The sequence below is a fragment of the Oncorhynchus gorbuscha genome, linkage group LG05, assembly GCF_021184085.1.
Source record: "Oncorhynchus gorbuscha isolate QuinsamMale2020 ecotype Even-year linkage group LG05, OgorEven_v1.0, whole genome shotgun sequence".
Lineage (NCBI taxonomy): Eukaryota > Metazoa > Chordata > Actinopteri > Salmoniformes > Salmonidae > Oncorhynchus > Oncorhynchus gorbuscha.
In genome coordinates, this window is record NC_060177.1 from 19,420,425 (window position 1) to 19,437,251 (window position 16,827).

Genomic DNA, 16,827 nt, shown 5'->3' on the forward strand with positions numbered 1-16,827 from the left:
CAGCTGACATTTGGGCTGTTATGTAGGTTGCTACCAATGTTCTCACTATTCTCCCACCGCACAACCACCATTATGGTAGGCCTATCTAGCTAAAAAAAAAAGCAGCTTGTTGAGAGGTTAGCAAATAGAAATTACATTTAAAAAAAGTTCCAAGTAATTCTCTTTAAAATTGGTTTTGCTTTATTCCATTACAGGCAGGGCAGTGAGGGGTGGCAGGGGTTAAATACATTCTCAATCTGGGACAGGAAGGAAAGGGTAGCAAACCAGGTAAACATGGACAAGACATCATTGAATTATTTATCTGTCAACACAGACCAATTTCTAAATCAGTTATGAATTTTGTTCAATTCAGCCAATAATCTGTCATATAGATCGTTCTCACTAAATATATTCATTTTTCTTCTCCATACAATTGTACTTTTTCTATATATGTCAATATTGATATAGATTTGTAATATACCTGTTATCGTAATACAGTCATTTTCTACGTTATTCTATTTTCATTTAATCTTTTTTATTTATTTATTTTTTACAAAGACAGGAAACAAGACATCTGCATATAAATAAGGACAAATAAGACACTGCTGTACATGTCATGGTGAAAAGGGAATGTGGCATCTTCCTATGGTGGTGCTGATATAGCCTACACAGGGCCGTGACCCACTGCAGCAAAGCTATTTCACACTGGTTGTTCAACACTGTGCTGGCAAAGTAGAGACTGCTGTGAGAGCATGGATTTGGGTAGTGTCAAACTGTAATCTGGCCACAGAGTGAGGCCTGTTGAGTGACACCACAGCAAAGCCAATTCTAAGAGTACAGCTTCTATAGGTCACCACAGTGACCCCTTCATAATGGATGTATTGTATCATAGGTCACTGTAATGACCCCACTTCCTATTATAGAATCTGTCTTTCTGCCATCACCATGGCAGCTAGTGGAGGCTGCTGAGTGGTGAAAGGCTTATAATAATGGCTGGAACAGAGCGAATGGAAATCAAACACATAGAAACCATGTTTTTGATACCATTCCGATAATTCCGCTCCAGCTATTACCAAGAGCTCGTCCTCCCCAATTAAGGTGCCACCAACCTCCTGTGATGTTGACACCCAGTACTTTTTCACTTGGACAGAGATATTGCCTTATTTTGAGAGAGCCTACTGAAATTCACCAGCCTTTCCCAGCAACTGAACGCCAAACTCATAGAACGCAAACCAAACTGTTACAAGAGTAATAATAAGGATAATAATAACATCAATAATAGTAAGAAACAACAGTAATAAATAATGTAGTATGTTTGATCCAACCAATACAACTGATATGAAAGTTTGTAAAATGTAGTGAAAGTGGGCACTACAACCCGTACAGTTCAACCTCAATATGCTTGAGATGAACCAGTTTAAAGGGAACCAAAGACATAGAAGTCATTGACATAATTGTGTACCTCAGCAAGACCACTAAGAGGAACAATCTCCTACAGTGCATCTCATGTTTTTTTTAAATAGCATAATTGGCTTGGTAGAAACACTTAGAGAGAGACATGTTTTGGGAGATATGTGCCATGGCAGTGGTGTTGGGATAGCTTCCTCATCCTCTCCAGGGCGTTTTAACACAGTTTGAACGGGAATAGACTGATTGACTATTAAAAGGGAGCGATACCAAAATATATCTTCTCCCTCTCGGAGTTAAACTTGAAACCTGTATCTTTGTTTTGTCAAAGTGTACATTTTACAGTATTTCACAAACATAAACAATATCACATCTTATAAATACATTTGGCAATACATTTTTGGGGCAAAAAGGGGGCAAATTGTGCATTTTGATGTGTGTGAGATGGTCCGTATGTTAGTAAAAGTTACTGACTGACGAGTGATTTCTGTTAAATAAAATGGATACTACGTTCCTCATGCTATAAAAGACAACCAAAGACCAAAACCACATTCTTAACATTTGTCACAATCACTGTTTTAAGACACATCAATTCTCTACGACCTACACTCCTTCTCTTCCACACTGTCATTTCCTGATAGACCTGAGAAACAAAATGTCTCCTCTCTATTGTTCAGCATCTGTCTCCGGTTTTTTTTTTACTTTCCTGATATTAAAGATGAATAAGCTTCAGGAGCTGATGAACGAGGAGGGTTAATTGTGATTATGTGCCAATGAAAACCCCACCTAGTGTCTAACTCCTCCCTGTCCCTGTTCAGTTGTCTCCCATTTGATAAAGTCACGTCACTGCAGGGCTGTATGCTACCATGTGTTGATGTGAGATAGTGTGTGTTGGAATGACAGTCAGTGGTGAGGCTATTCACTCCAAAGCAGAACAGGCCCCTGGCATGCAGACAGAAATTAAAATGTATTATTACAATAGTAGTGAAAATGCTTTACACAGCTTTTGACACCTGAAAATGGAACAATAGTTTTTCATCTCAGTCTTATTCATTATGGTCTGCCATGTCATGTCTTTGTAAGGTGCTGTAACAGCAGGGCAGATTGCATTCCATCGCATGCATGCTCAGTGATACTTTAACATCAGATAGATGCAGCAACGGAATAAGGAAAGAGGAGAGAGAAAGAGTCATGGAGGGACTGAGTGGGCCACTATACCATAGATGCCAGTGTGTTTTCTTCAGGGTAGGGACAGGGAGTGGAGGTTCGTAGTGAGTGAGTGGGAGGAGGTGCTCCGTCGGCGGGAGAGAGGTCATTGAGCTCACCAGAGGAAGAGAGGGGGAATGAGGGTGAGAGGGAGATGCCAGAGGAAGGGTCAGCAGATCCTGCAAAGGTACGCGGGGGCTTGGGGACTAGGTTAGGCTCCATTGTGGCCCGAGCCAGAAGCTGTGTATCGTCCCCCCTCGGTCCTTCCACGGGCCCCTCTCCCTGACCATACGACCCCCGACCAGACTCAGACTCCCCGTCAGACAACTCCAGAGGTGGTGAGCCACTGCCATCCAGCCTAAAGAGAGAGTCCAGGTACTGTGCAAACTCCAGCACTGCCTGACTAGGGTTGCCGTTGGACAGCTGGGCTGGAGGAGTGGAGGAGGAGGGCTGTGACTCTCCTGTCTCTGTTTCCCATCCTTCTACCTCTACTCCCTCCTCCTCCTCATGGCTGATCCGTGGGCTGAGGGGAGCAGTAGGGGTGCTGCCTGGGCTGTAAATGCCAGGCATTTGATGGCAAGGGGCAGCACAAGGCTCTTGTTGTGTGAAAGGCTGACCTATGACACTCTGGGCCAGTGGTGCTGGGGAGTGGTGGCCACTATAGCGCGGGGTGGAAGGGGAGAGCCGCATTGGGTAGTCTGGGGTGGAGCCAGATCCCAGAGGAGTGAAGTAAGGTCCTGCCTCTCCCAGCTCGTGCTCTGGGGTGGCCTGGTAGAGGCAGTCGGCAGCCAGCAGCTCAGTGCGGGAGCTGAGAGAGGGGTTCTCCTCAGGGATAGGTGCATTCAGTTGGAAGGGAAGGCACCCCAGCATGGGCGAGCCCCTGAGTGCAGCTGAGGAGCGTCGGGAGTCCAGGCTGTAGAGGGACTCGGCGTCTGACAGGCTCTCCATCACAGCCAGGGGGGCGTGGCGGTCCCTCAGCTCCACGGTAAGGCGCTCCCTGGCCCCCCGCAGAACCACTGGCACTGGGGGAGGGGGGCACTCCGCAAAGCCATCCAGTGATATCTCAGAGCGAGCACAGGAACTGAGAGGAGGAAAGGAGGGAAAGAGGATGAGAGCAAAGGAAAGAGGGAGATTAGAGGGGAGGGAGGGAATACATTGGAGGCAGAATACAGTAGGAATAATATAAGATGGATGTGGGTAAAGAAAGGGTAGTATTAGAGAGTAGAGATGATAGAGTGATAGAGATGATAGAGTTATAGAGGAGAGGGGTTGGAGCACAGAGGGGTAGGAGAGAGGGATAAATGGTTACGGTCACACTTCACAATCACTAACAGGTCACTAGACTACTTCTGTTCTACAGGGGCTAAACCAGACGGGGGCGAAGGGACTGTGTACTACAATACGTTGCCACTGATCTGGAGTCAGACCAATGACTGTGGGTCAGAGAGCAAGGACCGTGCATGGCAGAAAGGTAGTGGTAGAGTTAATGCTGTCATGCTTTACTTCTATCTGAACACATAGAAGAACAAACCTTGAAGGACTAGGTACATTCTTGCAGACTCTTGCACATAACATACATTCCTTCATTGCCCAAAATAAAGGAAACACCAACATAAAGTGTCTTAATAGGTTGTAGGGCCACCATGAACCAGAACGGCTTCAATGCACCTTGGTATAGATTCTACACGTGACTGAGACTCTTTTGGAGGGATGCAACATAATCAATTTCATGCTCATCCACCATTCAGTGGATAGGGGTATTGTCATCCCAGAGTCATGATAGCTAAAATAATGTAAAAAATAACAGCCTGCCCAGCATTTTTAGACATAACCCTAAGCATGATGGTATTTGAATTGCTTAACTAACTCAGGAACCACACGTGTGGAAGCACCTGCTTTCAGTATACTTTGTATCCTTCATTTACTCAAATGTTTCCATTATTTGGGCAGTTACCTGTACACATGAATGATATTTTTGATTATAGTCAGTCAGTCATACATGTTCCCAGTCTCTGCCCAAACCCTCCCAAAGCTCCACCCATATCCCAGTGGACTAACCGAACACTGCTGTTCCTGCGGTGTTGGGTGGTTGGGGTGGGTTGTTGGGCGGCTGCCATGAAGATGGTCTCTGGGTTCAGGTCCACCTCGGTTGGGCTCACCATTACCTTAGCAGCCGACAGCAGGGCTGTCTTCCCTTTGTTATAGTTCTCCAGCACCTGTCAATAGCACGGTAGGAGGAGCAGTCAATTTACTGCTACCAGCATTGTAGACATTATTGACTGATTTGGAGGCTCTGGGAGGACAGAAGGAGGAGGGAGAGCAGTAACAGTGAACTAAGGTGATCAGTAAGGAGGATTTAAGTAGAACTGGAATGGCCTGTATATGTCATAGACATCAGCAAGAACAATGGATTGACAGGTAGGCGAGTACAGGAAAAAGTGAATGTTAAGATGATTGAAAACAAGGCATTAGAGACGAGTCAATACTGTGTCAAATGAAGGGAAAGATGAAGGTCAGAAACACTAAATCCATCCACCCTCAATTGTTTAAGCATGATACTTGAATACTGAACAAACCTAGATAGCACAGGCAAACACCAAACCCGAGTAGATACCAAAGTCATGCACTATACCCCTGGATACAAATCTCAGACTTTCACATTGCTGCAGAAGTATTCCATAATATGTAGGCCTACGCAGATGTATGTGTGGTGTGGTGTATACACCGTAAGTAGGTTACTCATCTAAACTGATGAAAAAGAAGAGAGCAGAGAGAGCACAGACAACAGTTACTACACATTCATGGTAATCACGTCACCACACAGAGAGCACAGACAACAGTTACTACACACTCATGGTAATCACAACACCACACAGAGAGCACAGACAACAGTTACTACACACTCATGGTAATCACATCACCACACAGAGAGCACAGACAACAGTTACTACACTCATGGTAATCACATCACCACACAGAGAGCACAGACAACAGTTACTACACACTCATGGTAATCACATCACCACACAGAGAGCACAGACAACAGTTACTACACACTCATGGTAATCACATCACCACACAGAGAGCACAGACAACAGTTACTACACACTCATGGTAATCACCACACAGAGAGCACAGACAACAGTTACTACACACTCATGGTAATCACAACACCACACAGAGAGCACAGACAACAGTTACTACACACTCATGGTAATCACAACACCACAGAGAGCACAGACAACAGTTACTACACACTCATGGTAATCACATCACCACACAGAGAGCACAGACAACAGTTACTACACACTCATGGTAATCACAACACCACACAGAGAGCACAGACAACAGTTACTACACACTCATGGTAATCACATCACCACACAGAGAGCACAGACAACAGTTACTACACACTCATGGTAATCACATCACCACACAGAGAGCACAGACAACAGTTACTACACACTCATGGTAACCACCACACAGAGAGCATAGACAACAGTTACTACACACTCATGGTAATCACAATACCACACAGAGAGCACAGACAACAGTTACTACACACTCATGGTAATCACAACACCACAGAGAGCACAGACAACAGTTACTACACACTCATGGTAATCACATCACCACACAGAGAGCACAGACAACAGTTACTACACACTCATGGTAATCACAACACCACACAGAGAGCACAGACAACAGTTACTACACACTCATGGTAATCACAACACCACACAGAGAGCACAGACAACAGTTACTACACACTCATGGTAATCACATCACCACACAGGTAAATATATTATTTGTCTTTAATGAGTTAAAACACAAAATGAAAAAAAGCATGATTCAAGAACAACATATCATGAATAAATATGAAAACATGTGGATCACAAGCCAACACACTGTGACATGGAATACAACATTACAACATGAAAATGACAAATGGCTATAATGAAACATGAAAATAAATGATAATGGGAGTTAACATTGAACAAACATGGATGGTATTGGTATGAAAGCTGTGTGTAACAGGAAGAGATGGACAGAGAGGGAGGTGAGTAAAAACAGTCAGCTAATGATGGGCGTCAATCAGCATAGAAAAAACTAAATGAAGTCCAGTACTTTCCTGGACATAATTATAGAACATACTGAGAACCAGGCGAAAGACCAATAAGGCAGCAAGCAGCATGACCTTAATATTTCCATAGCAACAACAACAACAACAGAAAAAGGCACATCACCAACACCCCAGCAGCACCATAGGGGACACAATCAGAAACAAAGCCACCAAGATCAAATACTGTAAAACACATCAACCAGTAGGTGCATCTCCAACAGTGCTCAGAGTGCTCTCTCACAGCGCAGAACAGTACCAGGGAAGTACTGTTCTGCCTCCATGACCAGTGCTTGACTTGGACTGAAATAGGTGTTGGCACTCATTTTGAGAGCTGGTACTGTTCACATTTAGGTGCTTGAGCTAGGAAAAGGAGCACAAGCAGTAGAAAATGTGAGGTGCAGGTATTCAGCTCTGGTGAGCTCCTGCCCAAGTCAAGCACTGACCATGACTAATAGACAAGCACGTCCTCCCTCTTTGTAACGAACCCATTGAGATATATTATTAGGTCAATTTATCTTTTGTCTAATTATATCAATGAATTGAGCATAAACCAGGGCTAGCTCAGTGCTCCATCATCACACTAATATAAAGTGAACTGGTCTGAATGGTGGGAGGTTATTTCAGGCTGGTCAATCTGTACAAGTAGTCATCACCGTCAGGTAACGGGCTACACTAATATAAAACCAGCCATTAGAATCTATTTGATGTGACCACACGGTCTACAGGAGCTTGGTTTCCAGTCTGTTTGTGCCATCATGCCAAATGTGGGTGAATCAGAGGACTCAGAGACACTTAGCACATCCTCCTTACTCAGGACACCTTGAGCTGCCAATTAGGAACAGTAGGAGGCCACAAGGAATCATAAGGAGGGGGTTAGTGTTAGAGAAATTGGGGTAACCATGGAAACCTCACTGCATCTAGAGAAAAGCGTGCATTAGTTAGTAAGTAGGTTGTGTGGTGGTTTCTCAATCTGAACAATTTGAAGCTAAAGCAAAGAGCAAGACAGGGTTTGTAAGACTGAAGAGGCAGAGGAGGACTGTGAGCTGGAAAGGAGAGGTAGAGGCTGTAACGTTAAACCAGAGGATTTGGGATAGGTTGTGTGGGGGTGGTAGATTGTGTATTTGAAGAGTCTACTTGGAGAGATGAAGGGGTATTGGATATTAGAGGTTCAGAGGGGCTTGGTGGAAGGGTACTGCAGGGTACACCTGTAAGAGAAGTAGATGGGGTCTGTCTGTCATGATTGTGGGGGAAAGGGTAGGTCTGTTTGGGGTGGTACTTGATGCTTGAGGGAGAGAGAGTGGGTGTGACACAGAGGTGTAGAGAACAAGTCATTTTCCTGAGGAGAGGGGCCATTCGATAATAGGGAGACAGCGGGTTGGTCAACGTGGGAGACGGCGGATTGGTCAACGTGGGAGACGGCGGGTTGGTCAACGTGGGAGACGGCGGGTTGGTCAACGTGGGAGACGGCGGGTTGGTCAACGTGGGAGACGGCGGGTTGGTCAACGTGGGAGACGGGAGACGGCGGGTTGGTCAACGTGGGAGACGGCGGGTTGGTCAACGTGGGAGACGGCGGGTTGGTCAACGTGGAAGACGGCGGATTGGTCAACGTGGGAGACGGCGGATTGGTCAACGTGGGAGACGGCGGGTTGGTCAACGTGGGAGACGGCGGGTTGGTCAACGTGGGAGACGGCGGATTGGTCAACGTGGGAGACGGCGGGTTGGTCAACGTGGGAGACGGCGGGTTGGTCAACGTGGGAGACGGCGGGTTGGTCAACGTGGGAGACGGCGGATTGGTCAACGTGGGAGACGGCGGATTGGTCAACGTGGGAGACGGCGGATTGGTCAACGTGGGAGACGGCGGATTGGTCAACGTGGGAGACGGCGGATTGGTCAACGTGGGAGACGGCGGATTGGTCAACGTGGGAGACGGCGGATTGGTCAACGTGGGAGACGGCGGATTGGTCAACGTGGGAGACGGCGGATTGGTCAACGTGGGAGACGGCGGATTGGTCAACGTGGGAGATAAAAGTTTGGTCTGTTTGCGTAGAGGTATTTGATGGTTCAGTGGGGGAAAGACTACCTCTATAAGAGGAAGGGTAGAGTGTGTTTGGGGAACAGATGGGGTATCTAGGAGGGGTAGATGGCAGCTCTATTTTGGCAGTAGATGGACCATCTGAAAGAGAACAGGGAGAGGAAATGTATTTATGGGTATCAGAAGAGCTATCTGAAAGAGGAGAGGGAGAGAGTGAGTCTTTGTGGGGGTTAGAGGAGGTATCTGAAAGAGGAGAGTTAGAGAGTGAGTCTTTGTGGGGGTTAGAGGAGGTATCTGAAAGAGGAGAGGTAGAGAGTGAGTCATTGTGGGGGTTAGAGGAGGTATCTGAAAGAGGAGAGGTAGAGAGTGAGTCTTTGTGGGGGTTAGAGGAGGTATCTGAAAGAGGAGAGGGAGAGAGTGAGTCTTTGTGGGGGTTAGAGGAGGTATCTGAAAGAGGAAAGGGAGAGAGTGAGTCTTTGTGGGGGTTAGAGGAGGTATCTGAAAGAGGAGAGGGAGAGAGTGAGTCTTTGTGGGGGTTAGAGGAGGTATCTGAAAGAGGAGAGGGAGAGAGTGAGTCTTTGTGGGGGTTAGAGGAGGTATCTGAAAGAGGAGAGGGAGAGAGTGAGTCTTTGTGGGGGTTAGAGGAGGTATCTGAAAGAGGAGAGGTGGAGAGGGAGTCTTTGTGGGGGTTAGAGGAGGTATCTGAAAGCAGAGGTGTAGATGGCAGCTCTGTTTCAGAGGTTATGACCACAACAGTGCTGGCTGGTTGGCCCTCATCCTCCATCTCCATTGGCTCTGCACCTGCCTGCTCAGAACTGAGACCAAATGGTTCCAGTACCTGCAGAGACATCATAAGTATCACAAAGACATACAACCACACCACTGCAGTTTCAATCACACAACACCATGCTTATTACACCAATACCCAACACACAGCAGACACACTCCAACACCAATGCAGTTCCATCAGAGTAACCTCAGTATTGACTAAGCATGTAGTGCCTGTGGAGCAGACCAGACAGAACATCCAGCACACCGTCAGTGAACAGCACCCTTCTCCAGCTACCCAAGAAAACATGAGGTTAGTTCTAACTATTCATTGAAAACATACAATTGTTAGGACTGCTTTTACAGACAGAAACCCACAAACACATCCATACATTGAACATTCATCCAGTGTCGTCACCTGCCAACTCAGTGTATGAATGTTTGATTCATTGATATTTCCCTCAGTGCATTTCACCAGCGCTCCGCTACCTTATTCTGTCACCTTCATTTTATCTACAGGAAACCTCCACTCATCCCATCCAACACACAAAGGAAACCCAGACAGACATAGACAGTGTATCTATTATATTCACAGACCTTGTTGAGTCCCTCCATCACCATGTGAGGCATGTGCTCATTTAGCATGGCAGGGGAGATGATGACCTCGTTGAAAGACTTGTTATCCCCCCAGAGAGCTGAGTAGGTGGGCTCCTCCTGTCCACAGCTACACACAGAGAGGGGCATGCTAAATGATATACGCAGCAAAATGATGTATGCGTGCACATTTATACCAAAAGTAATGTCTGAGTAAAGCCAGCCTTTTCCCTCGTACAGTTTCTATCCAATTAGCATTAAACATGTCACACTAGATGTGTACTAAACTGATTGGTAGTATACACTGTCCTCACTGGACTAAAGGAATGCATTTGTGAGGATGCTGTTCATCGATAAAATACCGCTAAGCTCACCACAAAGCTCTCAGCCTTGGGATTGAACTCCTCCCTATGCAACTGGGTCCTGGACTACCTGACAGGCCGCCCCCCAGGTGGTGAAGGTAGGCAACATCAGCTCCTTCAAACTGATCCTCAACACGGGAGCCCCACAAGGGTGCGTCCTCAGTCCCCTACTGTACTCCTTGTATACCCACGACTGGGTGGCCTCACACAGTTCCAACTCCATCCTCAAGTTCACTGACGACACAACAGTAGTAGGCCTTATTAACAACCATGACGAGACGGCTTACAGAGAGGAAGTAGGCATTCTGACGGTGTTTTACCAGGTAAACAACCTCTCACTCAATGTCAGCAAAACAAAGGATCTGATTGTGGACTTCAGGAGGAACCAAGCTGGGCACGCTCCCATCCTCATCAACAGGGCCGCCCTGGAGATGGTCAAAAACAAAGTTCCTCGGCGTAAGCATCTCCAAGGAGCTGAAATGGTCAAACCACACGGACACCGTGGTGAAAAAGCTTCGGCGCTTAAGATGGCGGAAAGGATAATTGATCTAGATCAAGAATCAGCCACCAATCTGTACACAAAATTTATCCACCTAAAACTTGAAAGCCTTTTACAAACACTACTCATCCCCTTCACTCAAAACAGATAGATATGGGGACTCTTTTATACAACAGCCGTTAGGCTGTATAATAGATAGTCTGTTGGTCCCTCCAGTATACAGAATATTGTACTTTCACTTTAAATGTGTAGCTATAACACTCTGAATTAATTTTTTTGTGGTTTCTGTGTTATGTTATATGTAAAGTCTTTCTTTTTCAATTAAAAAAAAAAAAAAAAAGTTTTATCCCCTTTATCTCCCCAATTTCATGGTATCCAATTGTCCTTCGTCGGAAGAGACCCTCCCTAACCCGGACGACGCTAGGCTAGACCTCCTGGTCGTGGCTGGCTGCAACAGAGCCTGGGCGCGAACCCAGAGGCTCTAGACCACTGTGGCACCCGGGAGGCCCTATGTAAAGTCTTTTTAGGCACATGAGCAAACAAATCTCCCCCTTGTGGGGGAAGGCACGACAGTGACTCTTCAACCTCAGGATGCGGAAGAAATTTGGCCTGTCCCCGAGGGCCCTCACAGTGTCCAACAGGAGCACCATCGAGAGCATACTGTTGGGTTGTATCAACACTGCCGCTGACTGCAAGACTCTACAGAGGGTGGTATGCTCGGCCAAACGCACCATCGGGTGCATACTGCCTGCCCTCCAGGACACCTCCAACACAAAGTGTTACAGGAAGGCCAAGAAGGTCATCATGGACCTCAGCCACCCGAGCCACGGCCTGTTCTCCCCGATTTCAACACTCAATATAGGAGCATCATGGCAAAAACTGACAGACTGGCCAAGAGCTTCTACCCCAAGACCATCAGGCTGCTGAATAGCCACCACGAGGCAGCTACCTGCTCCCTGTCCCTCTCCTGCCCCCCGGACTTCATTTTTACCTCCCCCTCAACGGACATTTATCCGCCCACCCCTACCTCCCCCTCAACCCACAATGGACATTTATCCTTGTTACTCACTCATCACTCTATGGAGAAGTATCCTTGTTTAAACACTTAACTACCTTTAATTGCTGCAGCTGTATAGAATTTAAAACAAGCTGTAAATATGTGTCAATATTAAGTATATGCCGTCCTGTGATCTTTTTCTATTCTATTGACTTTTTATTACTACTATATAAAAGATGATTCCACAGTACCCTGAAACGACATCTGTGACCCTGTGCATGTGACTAATAAACTTTATTGTGCCATCATTGTAATGCCAGGGCTCTTACCATGTCTCTGAGGGGTGGTTGTGGACCACGTGGATGACCTTGCCTGGGGGGTAGAGTGGGGTGGAGGCTGACAGGGCGATGCTGAGATCACTGGGATGCAGCCAGAGACGGGTGCTGGGGGGCACGGGGGCTGCATGGGGCTGAGGGCCGTCGTCCACAGGCAGCTCGGACTTAGGAATGCACTTAGTGCCCCCTGCAATGATCCTCCACTGGCAGGGAGATAACAGCAGTTACAACCTATACTGATAGCGGTTACAGCACAGTGTTGATGCTTCCTTTCTGTAGAATATACATAGAATATACAGAGCTTGACCCCCCCCCCCCCCACACACACACTTTGCTATCTGATTGGAAATACAGTTAAAGTCGGAAGTTCACATACACCTTCGCCAAATACATTTAAACTCAGTTTGACAATTCCTGACATTGAATCCTAGTAAAGATTCCCTGTCGTAGGTCAGTTAGGATCACCACTTTATTTTAAGAATGTGAAATGTCAGAAGGATTTGTTTCAGCTTTTAATTCTTTCATCACATTGCCAGGGGTCAGAAGTTTACATATACTCAATTAGTATTTGGTAGCATTGCCTTGAAATTGTTGAACTTGGGTCAAACGTTTTGGTTAGCCTTCCACAAGCTTCCCACAATAAGTTGGGTGAATTTTGGCCCATTCCACCTGACAAAGCTGGTGTAACTGAGTCAGGTTTGTAGGCCTCCTTGCTTGCACACGCTTTTTCAGTTCTGCCCACACATTTTCTATAGGATTGAGGTCATGGTTTGCGATGGCCATACCTGGACTTTGTTGTCCTTAAGCCATTTTGCCACAACGTTGGAAGTATGCTTGGGGTCATTGGCCATTTGGAAGACCCATTTGCAACCAAGCTTCAACTTCCTGACTGATATCTTGAGATGTTACTTCAATATATCCTCATAATTTTCCTCTCTCATGATGCCATCTATTTTGTGAAGTGTACCAGTCCTTCCTGCAGCAAAGCACCCCTACAACATGATGCTGTCTACCCCCGTGCTTCACTGTTGGGATGGTGTTCTTTGGCTTGCAAGCCTCCCCCTTTTTCCTCCAAACATAATGATGGTCATTATGGCCAAACAGTTCTATTTTTGTTTCATCAGACCAAAGGACATTTATCCAAAAAGTCCGATCTTTGTCCCCATGTGCAGTTGCAAACCGTAGTCTGGCTTTTTTATGGTGGTTTTGGAGCAGTGGCTTCTTCCTTGCTGAGCGGCCTTTCAGGTTACATCGATATAGGATTCGTTTTCCTGTGGATATAGATACGTTTGTACCTGTTTCCTCCAGCATCTTCACAAGGTCCTTTGATGTTGTTCTGGGATTGATTTGTACTTTTTGCACCAAAGTACGTTCATCTCTAGGAGACAGAACGTGTCTCCTTCCTGAGCGGTATAACGGCTGTGTGGTCCCATGGTGTTTATACTTGTGTACTATTGTTTGTATAGATGAACGTGGTACCTTCAGCCGTTTGGAAATTGCTCAAGAGGATGAACCAGACTTGTGGAGGTCTACAATTTTGTTTCAGAGGTCTTGGCTCATTTCTTTTGATTTTCCCATGATGTCAAGCAAAGAGGCACTGAGTTTGAAGGTAGGCCTTGAAATACATCCACAGGTCCACCTCCAATTCACTCAAATGATGTCAATCAGAAGCTTCTAAAGCCATGACATCATTTTCTGGAATTTTCCAAGCTGTTTAAAGGCACAGTCAACTTACTGTATGTAAACTCTGACCCACTGGAATTGTGATACAGTGTATTATAAGTGAAATAATCTGTCTGTAAACAATTGTTGGAAAAATTACTTGTCATGCACAAAGTAGATGTCCTAACCAACTTGCCAAAACTATAGTTTGTTAACAAGAAACATGTGGAGTGGTTGAAAAACAAGTTAATGACTCCAACCTAAGTTTGATTTATTTTGTTTAACCTTTATTTAACCAGGAAGGGCTAATTGAGATTTAAAATCTCTTTTTCAAGAGCGTCCTGGCCAAGATGGGCAGCACCAAGTCATTACAAAAATTACAGACAAACAACATGAAAAACTACAAGTAATTTAGTAAAAACCATAGAATTCACAAGAGTATAACAAAATCAAAAACAGCAAATTAACACCATTGACAGGTCTGGGAATCAGTCTCAAGATCATTCATCAGTGATTTAAAAATACTCATCGGGACAAATTCTTCCAGTTTAAAATATTTTGTCAGGCGTTCCAAGACGATGGCAGAGAGTACATAAAAGCCCTTTTACCAAATTCAGTTTGGAACAGTTAGCAGGATAAAGTCCAGCGAACGAAGAGTACCCACCACATTTCTGAACAATAAAAATGCCCAAATAAAAAGGTAGTAAACCCAAAATGGCTTTGTAAATAAAAGTATACCAGTGACTGAGCCTACGAGTGACTAGAGAAGGACAGCCAACCCTGGTATACAAAGTGCAGTGATGCGTAAGGGTTTTGCAGTTTAAAATAAATATATGTGTATGTAAACCTGCGACTTCAACTGTACATGCGTTACCTTGGGCTTGTCGCTCTTCTGTAAGACTTCCAGCAGGTGGCGCCGAAACCCCTCCAACTGAGAGAGACCAATCCTATGAGAGACAAACAGGAGAGAAATGAGTACAGCTGTACACCATGACAGATATGATACTTGAAATAGGTGGGGTTTCTAGATGAGATATAGATGAGATATAGATGAGATATAGATGAGATACCTTGGGACAAGGTCCTTTCCCAAAACGACAGAAGTGACAAACTCTTTGGAGTACTCCATGGCATCCTCACTGTAGAAACAAAACGACGAGGAGAGTCAAATCAAATCTCATTTTATTGGTCACATAGACCTATTTAGCTGATGTTACTGCGGGTGTAGCAAAATACTTGTCAGAGACACAAAAAGTGAAAGAGGATGTGGAAAAGGGAAGAGCGGGTCAGAGTGTGATGTGTACTCTTCTCTTTCCCTCCATCACCACAAACTGTTGCTGCTGAATATCCAAACAGATGTTTTCCACACACAAAAATCATGAGTCTGATCTCATTCCAACTGGATAAATAATTCAACATCTCTCCACAGCAAGCGTCGATGTGTAGAGGAATCAAGGCCAGCGATGAGTTGCCCTTCGATAAAAAGAATCCAAGATATCGACATCGGTGTTACAAACGGGATTGGGATCTAATTAATATCAATAGATAAGACCAGAGACAAATGGACTAGATCACGAGTCACGACTGACAAATATGAAGAAGATCTCAGCATAGAAATCACTGGTGTATACAGAGATGAGGCTTCTGAGTTCCCTGCTTTATGCTATAACCTAGAAACTGGAGGACCTGAAAAAGGCCTCTACCTCATCTGATCAGCAGAGATAATCTAGAACCAGTTCTAACCACAAATGACCTTCTCAGAACAGCACTGGACTGGCGGAGCACTGGAACAGGGCATATGTTCACACAACCTCTTTCACTATGAGTTACATTGCAAATCCAGTTTGAGGGGGCTGGCCGCTTTATAGAGGTTATTCAGCTTTGCCACAAGGCAAAAAGAAACAAGCCTCATAATAGAGGCAAATATCTACTGAAAGAAACGAGCCCCATAATAGAGGCTAATATCTACTGAAAGAAACAAGACTGATAATAGAGCTTAATATCTACTGAAAGAAACGAGCCCCATAATAGAGCCTAATATCTACTGAAAGAAACGAGCCCCATAATAGAGGCTAATATCTACTGAAAGAAACGAGACCGATAATAGAGCTTAATATCTACTGAAAGAAACGAGCCCCATAATAGAGCTTAATATCTACTGAAAGAAACAAGCCCCATAATAGAGCCTAATATCTACTGAAAGAAACGAGCCCCATAATAGAGGCTAATATCTACTGAAAGAAACAAGACCGATAATAGAGCTTAATATCTACTGAAAGAAACGAGCCCCATAATAGAGCTTAATATCTACTGAAAGAAACAAGACCGATAATAGAGCTTAATATCTACTGAAAGAAACGAGCCCCATAATAGAGCTTAATATCTACTGAAAGAAACGAGCCCCATAATAGAGCTTAATATCTACTGAAAGAAACGAGCCCCATAATAGAGCTTAATATCTACTGAAAGAAACGAGCCCCATAATAGAGCCTAATATCTACTGAAAGAAACGAGCCCCATAATAGAGCCTAATATCTACTGAAAGAAACAAGCCCCATAATAGAGCCTAATATCTACTGAAAGACACACATGGACATGTTACACAGTGATCTTATGACGGTTGAAGGTGAGACGTTTCAGTGTGCGTGTTTAGTGTACTATCGGTAATATAGTTCCCAATGCAATTCCAGCCTATACAAGCAATGTGATATGGATGTCTGATGCAAAGTTCTTGATCCGAGTAGGTCTTGGTGCTTTCTGTCCTGTTGCAATAGCTACAAGTGGCTACAAGCAATGGGCCGAGCAAATACATCTACCATATAGTTTGATGACATGATGAAGGCCATAGTTACCTCAGAAGGCC

General features: G+C 45.0%; 1 protein-coding gene across 2 annotated transcripts in view; it reads right to left on the reverse strand.

The window, feature by feature from the left end:
• Positions 1-162: 162 nt before the first annotated feature.
• Positions 163-16,827, reverse strand: part of LOC124035624 (diacylglycerol lipase-alpha-like) — a 46,377-nt gene continuing 29,712 nt past the window's right edge. For both annotated transcript variants that reach the window (XM_046349168.1, XM_046349167.1), the window contains 7 exons: positions 16,817-16,827; positions 15,035-15,103; positions 14,839-14,911; positions 12,297-12,505; positions 10,113-10,239; positions 4,651-4,808; positions 163-3,673 (listed from right to left, as the gene is read on the reverse strand). The exon at positions 16,817-16,827 is cut by the window's right edge and continues 132 nt beyond it. In XM_046349168.1, the coding sequence (XP_046205124.1) occupies positions 2,599-3,673; positions 4,651-4,808; positions 10,113-10,239; positions 12,297-12,505; positions 14,839-14,911; positions 15,035-15,103; positions 16,817-16,827 (1,722 nt within the window). In that variant the 3' untranslated portion in view covers positions 163-2,598. The remainder of the gene's footprint in view (positions 3,674-4,650; positions 4,809-10,112; positions 10,240-12,296; positions 12,506-14,838; positions 14,912-15,034; positions 15,104-16,816) is intronic.